General features: G+C 44.2%; 1 protein-coding gene across 1 annotated transcript in view; it reads left to right on the top strand.

The window, feature by feature from the left end:
- CFLAR (CASP8 and FADD like apoptosis regulator) overlaps positions 1 to 15,312 on the top strand; it is a gene marked incomplete at both ends in the record, with an annotated part of 33,223 nt that extends 17,911 nt beyond the window's left edge. Inside the window, 2 exons of the mRNA XM_080689351.1 lie at positions 12,032 to 12,551; positions 15,174 to 15,312. Of these exons, the coding sequence (XP_080545477.1) occupies positions 12,032 to 12,551; positions 15,174 to 15,312 (659 nt within the window). The remainder of the gene's footprint in view (positions 1 to 12,031; positions 12,552 to 15,173) is intronic.
- Between the last annotated feature and the right edge of the window lie 486 nt (positions 15,313 to 15,798).

Here is a 15,798-nt window from a genome sequence, read left to right as displayed (position 1 = left end):
TCCTTTCCCTTTTAGCTATTGGTATCCACATAAAAATGAGGAAAAAACAGTCGGGCATGGTGGCAGATGCGTGTAATTGTAGGACTTGGGAGGCTGAGACCAGAGGAGGACTTCACAGCAAGTGCGTAGTAACATAGTAAGACCCTGTTTCAAAATAAGAAATAAAGTAGGGTTGGGGGTGTAGCTCAGGGGAAAAACATCCTGGGTTTAATCCCCAGTACAACAAAAAGAAACAAAAAAGAAAGATGTTATTGTTAGGTCTAGAATGTCTCTTGAAAGAGTTCATGTATTGATGTTTAGAGTTGATGTATTTGAATTGTGCTGGTTAGAATCGCATCAGTTGATAAATCCACTTTAGTAGATTTATTGGAAGGTAACCTAGGCAGGTGAGTGTGGCTGGAGGAGGGGGGCCCCTGAGGGTGTGGCCTCAGGGTCCCTGCTTGTCCTGGAATCTCCTTGCTTGCTGGCTCTCTCCTGTACCCCCTCCCTCCCTCCTCCCTCTCTCTCCCTCTCCCTCTCTCTCTCCCTCTCTTTCTCCCCCTCTCTCCCCCAACCCTGGCTGCCATGTTCCGAGCTCTGCCAGTGTAACCCTTGGCAGGTTGGGACCCCCGACATCTCTAGAACTGTGAGAAAATGTTTTCTTTCCTCTGTGTTGTGTGGTCAGTTGTTTGGATTATAGAGATAAGAATATGGCCTGGAACAGAGGAAGAGGAAAATAACTTCTGTAGTTGCTTCTTGTTTTAAAAGAGATTGTGTGACTGTCCTTTACTTGTGATTCTAATCAGTCTTATTTAATTTACCGACTGCAAATGATGCTCTATTTTATATATAGAAGTGTATATTTTAATATATTTTAAACATTTATATAGAAGCATATATTTAATATTTGTAATTTTATATATAACAGAGCATCATATGTATATTTGCATATATATTTTCTAAGATAATCATAAAGTCATGTTCAGCTATAGAATTGAAAAGTTCAGTTGTTTGGGGTTAATTCCGATGTCTGTGCTTGCTTCCATTGCTGAGTTTTGGGCCTTTTGTGGGCAGAGACTAAATGGACATTTGTGTTTTTCTGCATCGTAGGTGTGTGGTCAGAGCTGGGCCCTGTAATGATTGCTTGGGTTTGAACTGTGGCCCTGACATGTCCTAGATTGTGACCTTGGGCAGCTTTCCTACCCTTTTAAAGGCTCAGTTTCCTCTGCTGTAAAGTGGGTTCATAACGGGACCTATCCCACAGGGTGTTGGAGCAGAGTGAGTGTGTTCATACTTACAAAGGGTTTAGAACGGCGCCTGGCACACTGTAAACATGTATGAGTGCTGGCTGACATTATTTTTTCATTTTTGTTTAATTTGAGTTGCAAATCACTATACAAGAACTCGCCATGGCTTTGTCTTTGATATGTGGGGTCCTGTCTCGGGTCAGTGAGGGAGGGAGCTGAGGGCAGGCGGCCTGCACTGGGCTCCAGCTTGAGTAGGACAGTCCCCACAGCTGCGGTGCACTGGGACGGAGGCAGCCACACGAGAAGGGGCAAATGCTAGGGGAAACACCCCAGGGAAGACTGGGCAGACCGCTCTTCCCAGTCATCTGTCTGCACGGGCTTGGCCGAAAAGGAACATCTACACACAAAAGCTGGGTGGCGGGGTGGGGCTGGGAGCAGAGACTCAGGAAGAGAGAAAGATGGCCAAGGAAGGTGGGTTGGAGGTAGAACTGGGGCCGCCTTTGGCCCAAGGCAGGAGTGGGTACTGGCCTCGGGTACATCTATTTCCTGCTTCATGGCTGCTGCTGGGCCTGTGTGAGCCCTGGAATCAGGAGGGCAGCTGCAGGCTGCAAGTCCTTCTTGCTCAGGAGAGTCCTTCAGGTTCCACATCTTGAAGGTGAAGTGCTTCCTGGAGTGCACCTGCTCCCATAAAGCACCCCAGGTGCTCATGGCTGTCCTTCCCCTGAGGATCAAGCGCTTTGGACTCAAGGCCTCCCTGCCTCTGGGAACAAAACTAGTAATTGGGCCTCTGATAAACCTTCCAGGCACAAGTGGCTAATCAACAGGTAAAAAACAGGACAACACACTTCTACTCATGCAGCCTGTGCTTTTCATCAGCTGTGAGGTCCCAGGTCCCTTTACTCTTGTAGCTGAGACTCAGAGCAGCCGGAGGGTGTTCATCATGAGGAAGAGGAGGACACAAGCTCCTCCTCACATGCTCTCTCTAGACTCCCAGCTCCTGAGCTCCCCACTTCTCTTCCTGGGGTTTTTCAGTAACTCTAGGCCCTGGGTCTTGCTTTGGTAGACAGTGTCATTATCGGGTACAATGCTCTTCATTTCTTTTCCATCAGCAGTTGGGTGCTCCATTAAGAGTAATTACATGGGTTTCCTCTGTCCAGTTATCTTTTCTAACTTTAATGTTGACCATCTGGGAGAAGGACAGGAGTCAGTAATAAACAAGCACTCTAGATCATTTGTACCTGAAACAAGGCTTCTGAGACAAACCAGCAGGAGCATGATGGGACTAGCACGAGGGTGATCAGAGTCTGATTTATTAACAGTTGGCCACACCACGACTTGGGAGGCTGAGACAGGAGAATGGCAGGTTGGAGGCCAGCCTCAGCAACTTAGTGAGGCCCTCAGCAACTTAGTGGCACCCTGTTTCAAACAAAAGAATAATAATAAAATAGGGCTGGAAGTATAGGTTGGAGGTAGAATGCCCCTGGATTCAGGCCTCCCCCAAAATTGACTACATACCAGGTGCCTTGCTAATCACTTTGCATGAATCCTCATCAATTATAGTGTGAGATGGGTCCTTTACCTCTAATTTCAAGGTGAGCAGGCTGAGCGGTGGACTACCTCCCTAACTTCTTAGTACTGATAGAGCTGGCATTTGAGCGCTTGCCTCCAAAGCCCATGTTTTTAGCCACTTTGCTTTAATGTGAATTCCATAAATGCGGATGGATGAGTTTATCTATCTCTTTTTCTATGGCTCTTCAATACCTGGAATGGTGCCTATCACATAGGTGTCCCATGAATATATGTTGGGCAAATAAATGAATGAATGAATGAATGAACAAATGAATGAATAAGCTCTTCTAGTATCAGCATCTTTCTAAAACCATTCATTTCTATCTTTAGAGTTTTTTTTTTTTTTTTTTTTTGGCGGTACTAGGGGTTGAACCCAGGGGACATACTACCCCCGAGCCACACCCCTAGCCCTATTTTTTATTCTTTATTTTTGACACTGGGTCTCACTGAGTTGCAAAGAACCTCACTGAGTAGCTGAGTCTCAGCCTCCTGAATGCCGGGATTACAAGCGTGCGCCACCACACCCAGCCCTTATCTTTAGAATACAATGGACTATCTTCTACCTGTCTTTTCCTCCTATCCTCAAAATATCAGCCTTTCAGTCACAGAGTATGCAAGTCCCTAAATATTTATGAGATCATTCTTTCCTTTTTCCAATAAGTGTTTATTGAGCATCTGCTATATGTAGACCACCATGTTTGGACATGTGTGAAGCCAACTGGAAAGCAGTGGGGTGGCGTCTCCTCTCAAAACCGGGTTGTTAGCTATGACAGGGTTATTCTTTGGGACTTATTTATGAGAAGAATCCTTCTGTGGTCAGTAACCTCTTCTTGAGGCTGACAATCAGTGATTAGGGTTTGGGATAAATTACATCAGTGTGATAGAAGTAAAAAGCCCTTAGTTTCATGTCTTCTGTGAGTAACCTAGCACTCGAGGCCTGTGCTGGCCCTCACTGGCCATCTACGTAGACCTCTGACCTTGTTAGACATGCGGAAGAAACTGCCTCACATCCCCGCCCGATGGACTCTGGGGTTTGGTCTAAGTCCTCTGAATAAGAGATAGTGTTTGCAGAATTTAAGAGGAAGTGTCTTTCCCTTCTTTTTTCCTCCTCTGCTATTTCTGAAAAGCTTAAAATTTTTCTTCTTTACTTTTTAACCAGCTTACATTTTCAGTGTCTGATTTTTTTTTTTTTAAAGACAGAAAATTTCCTCTTCCAAGAGGAGTGGAGAGCAGAAATTCTTTGCTGATGACCCTGGCTTGAACTCTTCGGCTTCCTTTCCCACTTTTTCTTTTAATGGAATGGGCAGAAACCTGAGCCAGTAGCGTCTCCCTGTAGTCACAGGCTGGGAAGATCTCCACGAGGGAATCAGAGCAGCCACTGTAGCTTCTACTCCTGAGCTACAAAGACAGTGGCAAGTGACATCTGAGCTGGTAGATGGAGGGTCTGTCCAGACAAAGCAGCAGTGCACGCTTCTGGGCAGCTTGAGGCCAAGGAAGTGGCGCTTACCCTCCTCCTTCCCATGAAATCCATGGACGCTTAAGGATGCCTTCCTCCTGGGGGCAGAGGGCCAGGAGTCTGTGATGAGACATTTTTTTTCTTCTGGGCATTATTCACTTGAAGGCCTAGCATCGTTAATGGAATTTCCCTTTAGAGTCACCCCAAGGCTGAGCCATTTATCAAGCCCTTACTTCATAGAGACTGAATCTAGTGTACATGTAAGAATTACATACACAGTCCCTCTTTGGAGGCCCTTGTGTTTCAGAATTTAGAGGCTTCTAGAGTTTAGAAAGATGATATACTACATACACTGCAATTTATAAAACACTCTATGGGGCCCCATAATCAAATATGTTAATGTTTCAATGGAAAAATGAATAGATATTCAAACTAGTAGGATAGACCTCATACTTTAAAAAAGGTCTTGCCACAAAATAATTTAGAAAAAAGAACTTAAGGTTTCCTGAGCTTTGGGGGTTGTCGGCATTGTGGAGCAGGAGCTGTAGATATATAGGAGAACAAAGTACTTCTAAGTTGTTTGAGTACCCAGAATCCTCTCTTGACATGCACTTGACATCTTTATCAATGACATTATTATCTCCAAGGAAAAACTAGCCTGGAAGGAATTATCAGTAATCATCTGTGCTTTACAAAGGAGATATTTAAAAAGTGGTTTATAGTTTTAAATGTATGAGAGTGGTGCAGGAAAACCTCTCTGGCTGGCCTAGCTGAGCAGATGCTGAGCTGGCCACATGCCAGGCCTTTGCCCTGGTTTTCCAGGCCTCCTCTTAAATTTATACCTTCTGTACAGTGCCCTTCCTAGTGTCTCAGCCCACACTGAGCTTCACTTTTCTGATTGCCTATTTCCCCTAAAAATCACATTGTACCCTGTGACCTTTCAGTCATTATTGTAGCACATTTATAACCTTTACTTACCAACAACTTTATAAGCTTCTTATAAGCTCCTCAAATGACAGAAACTACATGTTTCCCTTGTGTCGGTACTTCTGTAAGGTAATGATGGGAACTAAGTAAAATGTGGCTTCTGGGGTCAAGTCGACTGCCTGATTTGTCTGCCTTCCAGAGATTCACAACGCGTAGCCACCTAGCAATGGCGCTGAGAAGTCTTCCTGTAAAGAAGCTATTTTAGCCTTGTTGACTTTGCATTTCTCAAACAATATGACCCCGGAATTCCCTTTTCCTCTCACAGTGTACTGCCCATCTTGTGTTCTGCTCACAGGGTTTCTATTGAACCCAGCTCTTTAAGGGTCCTTAATAAATGACTGTAAGTGACTGTAGATTGACTGGTGGAGCACTCCTTCTTTTCTGATTCATTCTACACATTTATCTAATGGTGCCCTTCTCAGAAGCCCTCTCTAAGGAACAGTTGATACTTACTGAGCTAGGTCTGGGTTGGGAGTGGGGTTTCCAGCATATGCAGAAGAAGTGGGATTTCTGCATTTCATTGAAGTTTCATTTTCCAAACTCAGTGCCCAGGTTTTTCTTCCTCTATTTGAGGGCAAAATACAGTAGGTAATGGTAAATGGGATTCAGAATCTCTCTGCCTTGAGCCTGTTTTAGTTTAGAATACAGAGACTCCTTCAGTTCTTAAGAGATAGCTTCCAGGAAGAGATCCTTGCATTGTATTGGAATGGCTACTTTTATCTTCTTTAAAATTAATCTAAGCTGGGCGTGGTGGTGCATGCTTGTAATCCCAGCATTCGGGAGGCTGAGACCGGAGGATTGCAGTTCGTGGACAGCCTCAGCTACTTGGTGAGGCCCTTTGCAACTTAGTGAGACTCTTGTTTCAAAATTTAAAAAAAGACTAAAAATATAGGGCTGGGGTGTAGCTTAAAGGTAGAATGTTCCTGGGTTCCATCCCCAGTACCACAAAAATAATCTTTTTAAAAATAATCTCTTTTTTTTTTTTGGTACTAGGGATGAAATTCAGGGGCTTTCTACCTCCAGGCTACACTCTCAGACCTATTTTTTATATTTTATTTGCAAACAGGATAACAGGATCTCATTAAGTTGCTGAGAGCCTCTCTAAGTAGCTGAGGCTAGCTTTGAACCTGCATGATCCTCCTGTCTCAGTCTCCCAAATACTGGGATTTACAAGTGTGTGCTACCACACCTGGCTTAATCTATTTTATTTAATTTATTATTTTTTGTGGTAATGAGGATGGAACCCAGGAGCTTTCTACCTCTGGGCTACACTCCCAGACTTATTTTATATTTTATTTGGAAACAAGGTCTCACTAAGTTGCTGAGAGCCTCACTAAGTAGCTGAGGCTGGCTTCGAACCTGTATGATCCTCCTGTCTCAGCCTCCCAAGTGCTGGGATTACAAGTCCCCAAGTATCTTTACAGAAATCTCACCGGATCCTCACAGCTACCATCTGAAGAACATGGTTTAGCCTATAATTCTTACTAGGTAGGGTGAAGCAGGAGGCTCACAGATTCAGTGGTAGAATGCTTGCCTAGCATATATGAGGCCTTGGGTTCAAGCCCTAGTACCACATACAAACAACAACAAAATATATTCAGTATAAATATTAATCCCATTTTACAGATGAATAAACAGGGGCTATAATTTACTCAGAATTACACTGTCACCACCACCTTTATCCTATACGTTAGGCTGGGCTGTAATGCCGGTTCTTGCTGGCCTAAGTAGGAAAACAGCTACCTCATCTCACCATATATTAGAGGAAAAGGTGACATGAAGGAGGAATGTCAGCTTTTATGACTTCAGGCCGTGTCTGTTGAGTGACTTGGTCCTGCCAGAGGGACACCGGAGGGCTTCCCCATCTTGCTCTGAGGTCTGGATTTGTTCTTCTTGGCCATATTTGTGGCATCTGGGACTGGCGGGGTTTGGCTTCATCTCTGTCTTTAGCTTAAGGTTTTCCTGCCCTAGACCTGAGATTCCCCTTCTTAGTCCCTCTGCTGGTGTAGGTCTATCCTCTTCTAAGACCAGGCAAAGCACTGATCCCAGGAGGAGGAGACGGAGAGCCAGGACTTAAACTCTGCGGTTTCTAGACTGGTTCCTCTTTTGCTCTGTGCCACACAGCTGCCTGCTCACTGCCACGTGACAGGGACCGCAGCAGCCCAAACTCCTGGCAATCCAGATAAAGAAAAGAGCTAGGAGGCACCAGGGCAGCGTCGGTCTACCCAGTCCCCGCATGGGAGGGAGGCAGTGGTGAGCTTTTTTGCAAGGACTTTGAAAGGAAGGGAGTTTGTCAGTGAGATAAAGGGTTTCAGAAGGAAGTGAACCAAAGGAAGATAAGTAAACAAGAGCTTTGAAGCCTGCGTTTCTCTGCTTGTTTCTGCCCCCTAGAGGGGAGAGAGTACCCCACAATGTGTCAGGAACCCTAGTGTTTGAATGAAATAGTAGCCACAGGACTGATGGCCTAGTCCAGGTTCTCTTGTCCTGTCCTGTGTCCAACCCAGGCATGGTACTGTTCACCAAAGCCTTGTCTACACCCTGGGAAAATGGCCAGTGTCCGTGTGGCCAGGACTTTCTGTCACATGGTGATTTTAAGAGGGCAAGAGTGTTGTTTATGTTGTTTATTTCTTATTTATTTATTTTTTGCTGTACTAGGGATGGAACCCAGGGGCATTCTACCTCTGAGCTACACACCCCAGCTCTATTTTTTATTCTTTATTTTGAAACAGGGTCTCATTGAGTTGCAAAGGACTTCACTAAGTAGCTGAGGTTGGCCGCAAACTGCAATCCTCCTGTCTCCGTCTCGCAAATGCTGGGATTACAAGTGTGTACCAAGGAGTGTTACTTAATAGGTTATCAGCAACCTGGGAATATGTCCCCCATTTCCTTGGTAATAATACTCCTTGATTATAGACTTAAGGATATCAGAATCTTTTTTGTGTCTCTTAATTATTACAGGATATAAGAATTTACTTGTTTTGTGTGTGTGAAACTGGGGATTGAATCCAGGGGCATTTTACCTCTGAACTATACCACCAGCCTATTTTATTTTTATTTTGAAAGCAGCTCCTGCTAAGTTGCTGAGGGTTTTGCTAAATTATTGAGGCTGGCCTTTAACCTGTAATCTTCCTGTCTCAATCCTGGGATTACAGGCATGAGCCACCATGCTGGCTTGTGCTATTTTAAAGCTGCCATCTCTGAGAAGACGTAGAGCCACAATTAAATCTAGGTTGAAAAGTCCCAGTGACTCCATCCATGTATATGAACACGTACAGATGCTGCTCATAGGCTGAGTGAATTAAATTCTGAACACTCAAGCCAATTCTCATTTGTCTAGTGGCTATTCCAGCTTGTTGTCTAACCAAGGCTGTGATTTTTTTTAACTTTTTATCATTTTTCCTATTTTCTGCTGAGAATCTAGAAGAAAAATTGAAATTTCTCATTCTCATTTGTACAGTTTATGAGTAGTTGGTCATGTCTGTTGGGCAAGGAGGTAGAAACTATTGACTGAAGCTGTGAGTCCGACTTCGTTGTGACGATCTTCATTTAATATTGTTCCCACTTAGCCTGGAGCATTGAGAATTCGTGGTCAACAGCCACCTAGTGGCTTCAGTTACTCTCTCTCCTTCATTCCTTTCTGTGATGCCTAAACTTGTATGAGAGGGCGCCTCTTTATCCCCCGATGGGCGTGAGATTGCTATAATTGTGTTCTTTGGTTTGGGGACGTCTTCTGGAAGACCACACCGTAGGAGAGGAAGGGAGGCTGCACCTAGTGATGAGACATGGAAACAAACCAGAGAAGTGACCTGGCAAGGATAGTTGGCAACCTGGGTTTGGAGATGCTAGTGAAGCCTCTGGGCTTAGGACAGAGACATTTTTCTGCCTAGCAAATGGATGGACTAAGAACTGAAAACATCCTTCAGATAAGGAGCCAGGTAAAAGCTACATCCTTTTGATGATCTAGCTTTGGCAGTCACATTCTATCACTTCTGCCACAAAATTATAAAAATGCAATGGGTGCTTCAAAACAACGGGAGAGAGAGAGAGAGAGAGAGAGAGAGAGAGAGAGAGAGAGAGAGAGTTAGTTACTGGGGATTGAACCCAGTGGTGTTCTATCTCTGGGGTACACCCTTAGCCCCTTTTTATTTTATCTTTTGAAACAGAGTCTTGCTAGGTTTCCTTGCTTTTCTGAGGCTGGCCTTGAGCCTGTGATACTCCTGTCTCAGCCCCCCAAGTACAAGATTACAGATGCATACCACCATGCCTTTTGACATGGGATCTTTAATGGGGACAAGAAAGACATTTCTTTTTCTTTCTTTCTTTCTTTCTTTTTTTTCCAGGTCTAGGGATGAAACCCAGGGGCATTCGACCTCTGAGCTACACCCCTGCCCTATTTTTTATTCTTTCTTTCTTTTTTTTTTTTTGTGGTACTAGGGATGGAACCAGGGGCTTTCTCTGGGACACACTCCTAGACCTATTTAATATTTTTTATTTGGAAACAGGGTCTCACTAAGTTGCTGAGAGCTCACTAAGTAGCCAAAGCTGATTTAGAACCTGTGCAATCCTCCTGTCTCGGCCTCCCGATTTCTGGGATCACAAGTGTGCGCCACCATGCCTGGCTCTTATTGTTTATTTTGATACAGGCTCTCACTAAGTAGCTGAGGCTGTCCGTGGACTGCATCCCTCTGGTCTCAGCATCCCCAATTCTATTTTCTATTAGAAAAGATATAAATTGGTTAGGAGGCTGTGTTTATTCTTCCACTGAAGGCAGCCTGAGCAGATGAAAGAGAAGTGAGCTTGGTAGGGTCTGTAGGGCCATAGAAACTTCTAGAAGATGCGTGAAAGGGATTTTGAACAAGGGAACAGGAACTAACTTTTATTGAACACCAAGAGCTTTCCTTGTATTGTTTAATCCCTGCAGCAGTCTTGTAAAGTGGTTCTCATCACTTCCATCTAAAGCCAGGGAGACCCACTTTCTTGAGATCACGCAGCCTAAGGTGGTGGGAGGGTCAGGATTACAAGGGAGGCTTATATGACTCTGGTCTTTGCACTATATTATTATTATTATTTTTTTTTTGGTGGTACTGGGGTTCCTGGAAGCCCTTCTACCTCTGGGCTACACTCCCAGACCTATTTTTACATTTTTTAAATTGGAAATAGGGTCTCCTAAGCCAGCGCGTGCGGCTAGCTTCGAACCTGCACGATCCTCCTGTCTCTGCCTCCCAAGCCCGGGGATTACAAGCGTGCGCCACCACGCCCGGCTTTGCACTATATTATACAGACTCTCAAGGCAGAGTCTTTCAGGAAGTCTACAAACCAGGAGAAGAATCTTTGTGGAGGGCCACTGCAGGGAATCTTTTTTCCCCTCCATATATGCATTTATATTTTGGCTTGGGAAAGTGACTTTTATTTTTGAAATATACTTTTATTGGTGCATTGTAGTCTCACAGAATAACGAAGTCAGAGTGACAGGAACGTCCATGCACACAGCCCTCGGCGAGCTCCCCCTGCCCCTCTCCACTCCCTCCCCTTCCCCATACATGATATTGAGATTGGCACTGATAATTAATAATTGTACAGTGAAGTGTTCCTTCACTAATTCCCCAGCCCCCCCCATCACTCCCCTGGGGTTTTCCTCCTTTATCTAGAGCCCCTCGTGTAACTGTAAGGAATCTAGGTCTGGGGAGTCTGGAAGTCGTCCAACTTAAGTCAAGGGGCTTCTGCATCAGCCCAGAGCAGGTGGAGGGAACTCATGCCCTTGCCGCCATTTCTGCAGCCATTTGGATCTGGGCTTGGATTTGCACTCTGCAAATGTACTCCTATGTACTTGGGCACCCTGTTGTTTTAAGAAAGAGCCTCTTGAAAAATCCCCGACTTTGTTTTGGTTGAAAAGAAAAGGGTTTTGTTCTTCAGCGGTTTGATTGTACTGGAGTGGGTTCTGCCTGCACCTGTGGACAGATGGTCGGGTGGCATGAGGCAGAGACTCCAGGGAGCGGGCCATCGTTAGAAATGTGGAACGTATTTCATGTCTCATACTGGGGACCTAGTTTTGGCGGTCACATGCTATCACTTCTGCCACAAAATTGTAGATATGTAATGGGTGGCTCAAAAGGACATGGGATGCTTGAATGGGAAGAGAGAGTTTCTGCTTTCTATTAGAAAATTTTGATATCATGTCGGGGGAAGGAGTGGGGAAGGAGCCAGGGGGAAGCTCACCAAGTGCAGTGTGCAAGATTTCTATTTTACTAGAAAAGATATAAATTGCTTTAGTGGGCTGTGTTTATTCTTCCACTGAAGGCAGACTGTCCCTCCTACTCAGTTCTCAGGTCCTTCAAAATATTAGAGCACAGCCGGGCGTGGTGGCGCACGCTTGTAATCCCAGCACTTGGGAGGCTGAGGCAGGAGGATCGCACAGGTTCGAAGCCAGCCTCAGATACTTAGTGAAGCTCTCAGCAACTTAGTGAGACCCTGTTTCCAAATAAAGTGTAAAATAGGTCTGGGAGTATAGTCTGGAGGTAGAAAAGCCCCTGGGTTCCACCCCCAGTACCACAAAAAATAAATAAATAAAACTTCTTTTAAAAAAATAGTATAGCACAGGGGCTGGGATCTAGCTCAGTGGCAAAGCACCTGCTTTGCAGGTGTGGCGCTCTGGGTTCGATCCCCAGTTCAAAAAAAAAAAAAAAATAGTATAGCACAGAAACGGATAAATGGTGGAGACTGGGCCTGGGATTCCTACCCAGTTCCTCTGGGCTCTTCTCACTGCAGTGCTGTTGTTCATGTTTGTTTTCTCCAGGAGTTCTTCGAGACACCTTCACGTCCTTGGGCTATGAAGTCCAAGATTTCTGCTATCTCAGTGTGGACGATATAAAGCAGACTCTTCACAAAGTTGTCTGTCTGCCCCAACACCGATACTACGACAGCTTTGTGTGCGTCCTGGTAAGCCGAGGCGACTCTCAGAGCGTGTTTGGTGTGGATCACACTCACTCAGGGCTCCCTTTGCATTGGATCAGGAGGATGTTCATGGGAGACATGTGCCCTTCCCTCCTGGGGAAGCCAAAACTCTTTTTCATTCAGAACTACGTGGTTTCAGAACTGCATAATTTCCAGCTGGAAGACGTCAGCCTCCTGGAGGTGGACGGTCCATCAGTGAACGGAGTGAAATCCAACAAACTGAAGCCGGGGCCCCTTACCATTCACCCAGACGCTGACTTCTTCTGGAGCTTCTGCACGGCGGACGTGTCTCTGCTGGAGAGCTCCCCCAGCTCACCCTCCTTGTACCTGTGCACTCTCTCACAGAAGCTGGAGCAAAAAAGGTGAGCCACCTAGGAGCCAGTCGACCCTGGACCCCTTGTTTATTGTCTTGCTACCAAAATGGGGACTACCACTGAGCTGTGTCAGTGCTTTTCATGGAGGAAAGGGATTTTTCCTTCCCCATTGGGGTTGCCTTAGGGTTTGATATAGACTCAACATAATTTATAAATACTTTGTGTTAGTCAGCTTGTAGCTTGGATATTTTTCTTTACAATTAAGAATTTAAAACTTTTTTTTCTTATTACAAAAGCAATATATAAGCCAGGTGTGGTGGCACATGCCTGTAATCCCAGTAGTTAGGAGGGTGAGATAAGTGGTTCACAGGTTTGAGGACAGCCTCAGCAATTTAGTGAGACCCTTTACAATTCACTGAGATGGTTTCAAGGTAAGTAATAATTAAAAAAAAAAAAGACTGGAGGTTTAGCCTGGAGATAGAATACTAGGGGTTCTATCCTTAGTAATAAAAAGAAAAAAATTAATACATACGCTGGTCATGGTGGTGCATGCCTATAATCCCAGCTACTCAGGAGGCTGAAGCAGGAGGATTACAAGCCTGAGACTAGCCGGGGAAACTTAGCAAGACCCTGTCTCAAAATAAAAAATAAAAAGGGCTGGGAATTGTCCCCAGTGGTAGGGTGCTCCTAGATCCAATCCCTGGTACTGCAGACAAACAAAACAAACAAATAAAAATACAATACTTAAAATCATAAAATATAGATGCTAAAGGCAGAATATAACAAGCAGTTACAATCCTACTAACTAGAGCCAACCTCTCATGTACTAGAGGTACAAATCTTAGTTTACAGTTTTCTGGATTATTTTGGATTCTCACACAATCATATATACATATGATCTTAAAGTACTTTTAGTTTGCTTAGTGGTAGATCATAAACGTTTTTGCATGTCATTAGTCACATGTAGACAGTCTGCAGGTTAGACCATATTATGGCTATAGCTTAATTAGCGTGACTGATATTCAGATGTACTTACACAAAATGTTAAGCATCTTTAAAGCTTGCAATCTGTGCTTATCCTTAATAGTTTCTTTGGGGGGAATTCCCAGGCGTGGAACCACCTTGTCAGAGCACATGCATGTTACATGCCTTGGATACCCCTTACCAGACCGGACTCTCGGACAACTTTATGTGAGAGTGGCTGTGTCCCAGAATTCTCATTGACACTGCATGTTCTTTTATTTATTTAGATTTTGACGTTTGATATAGGTAAAAAATGGTACCTGACTCTTCAGGTCTGTGAGTCTGTTATATATAGTAACTCTCCTTATTTGAGAGTTTGCTTTCTCTGGTTTCAGTTGCCCACAGTCAACGGTGGTCTGAAAGTATTAAGTGGAAAATCCCAGAAATAAACAACTCATAAATTTTATTTATTTATTTATTTATTTATTTATTTATTTATTTATTTACTTTTTGGTGGTACTGGGGGTGGAACCCAGAGGCTTTCTACCTCCGGGCTATACTCCCAGACCTATTTTATATTTTATTTGGGAACAGGGTCTCACTAAGTTGCTGAGAGCCTCACTAAGTAGCTGAGGCTGGCTTTGAACCTGTGCGATCCTCCTGTCTCAGCCTCCCAAGCGCAGAGATTACAAGCATGCGTCACCACGCCCAGCTACAACTCATAAATTTTAAGCAACTTTTATTATAGGATGTTGTTATAATTGTTTTATTTTTGTTGTTATTGTTTTTGTACTAGGGATGAACCCAGGACATTCTACCTCTGAGCTATACCCCAAGCTCTTCTTATTTTTTATTTTGAAACAGGTCTTACTAAGTTGTTGAGGGCCTTGCTAAATTGCTGAGGCTGGCCTTGAGCCTGTGATCCTCCTGTCTCAGCCTCCCAAGTATAGGATTACAGGAGTGTGCCACTATGCCCAGCTATAATTGTTCTATTTTATTATTAGCTGCTATTATTATTAATCTTTTCTTGTGCCTAATTTATAAATGAAGCTTTACCATAGGCATGTATTCTAGGAAAATCACAGCATATGCTGTATAAGAGTTGGTGCTCTTATGGTCTTGGAATGTATCCCGTATGGTTAAGCGGGACTACTACATTTTTTAATGTTTTGTGGCAAGAATACTTTCCTAAGGGATGCTTTAGCATCCTGGTTTCCAGTTGAATGAAGCCACAACATATCTCAAGTATGAGATTAACCTTTTGACTTTTTTTCAGTTGCCCCCTGATTCAGAATGATCTTTATGAGTCATCTGTCAGATACATTCTGGGTTGCACAGCTTTGTCTCCCCAGACCCCTTGATGGTTGCTCAGCAGGAAGAGGAGGAGGTAGCAGGAGCAAACCATCCCTTCAAAGTAGATAGGCCATGGACCACCCTGCGTGTGCATAGGTGACCCAGGTGGGCTGTCACCTGGCTGGGGTGTTCCCAGTGTAAAACTCAGCTGTCCCAGGGGGAGGAGGACCTGTGGCCAGTGGGCCAGAGTGCTGCCAACTGGTTTGGATTATTCAATAAGCAGCTTGTGGAGCATTTATCAAAGAACAGTTCCAAGGAACTTTCACATCTGTTGTCTTATTCCACACCAAAGACAACCTGTCTTCTTTTTGGTATTCGCACGGCATTACATTTTGCCTTTCTCATTTTTTCCAGAAAATGCCCACTGCTGCATATACATGTTGAACTCAACAAAAAACTGTGTGAACGGAACAGCAGAGTTTCTGCTAAGGAGAAGTATCATCTCCATCAGCAACACACTCTGAGAAAGGAACTCATCCTGTCTAATGCATGAAAACCTTTCCTACTCTCTAAGACTAGAGAGACGATGGCTTCCAAGCAGGCACACATGTGCATGATGCTGCAAGGTAAAAATGCTTGTGCTGAAATGAACCTTCCAGGAGGGGTGGCTGACTGGAAGTGGGCTTGGAACTGTCGCTTCTGAAAGGAACGTATCCGATTCTGTTGCTGAAAGAGCTGGCTGAGTCAGCCTCAGGAATGGAGAAAATTGCCTGCTACTGAATTGGACAACAATCGAGAAGCTACAGAGGTCCCCGGAAACAACCAGAGTTAATCAGAACTTAGCATGCTACCTTGAAGCCTTTTTTCTGTTTACAAGAAATAAGTGCAACTCAGGGACTAAGTCCATTTGGGTACCTACACTAAATTACTACAGATGTGGAGAAACATGGCTTTTATTTTCTTTTTCTTTTTTTTAAATTTGTTTTGAATTACTGGGCCTCACTAAGTAGCTGAGGCTGTCTGCAAACTGTGATCCTCT

Source organism: Muscardinus avellanarius (assembly GCF_963383645.1).
Source record: "Muscardinus avellanarius genome assembly, chromosome: 2".
Taxonomy (NCBI): domain Eukaryota; kingdom Metazoa; phylum Chordata; class Mammalia; order Rodentia; family Gliridae; genus Muscardinus; species Muscardinus avellanarius.
The sequence above is the reverse complement of the archived record's forward strand: the minus strand, read 5'-3'. Positions and strand labels throughout refer to the sequence as shown.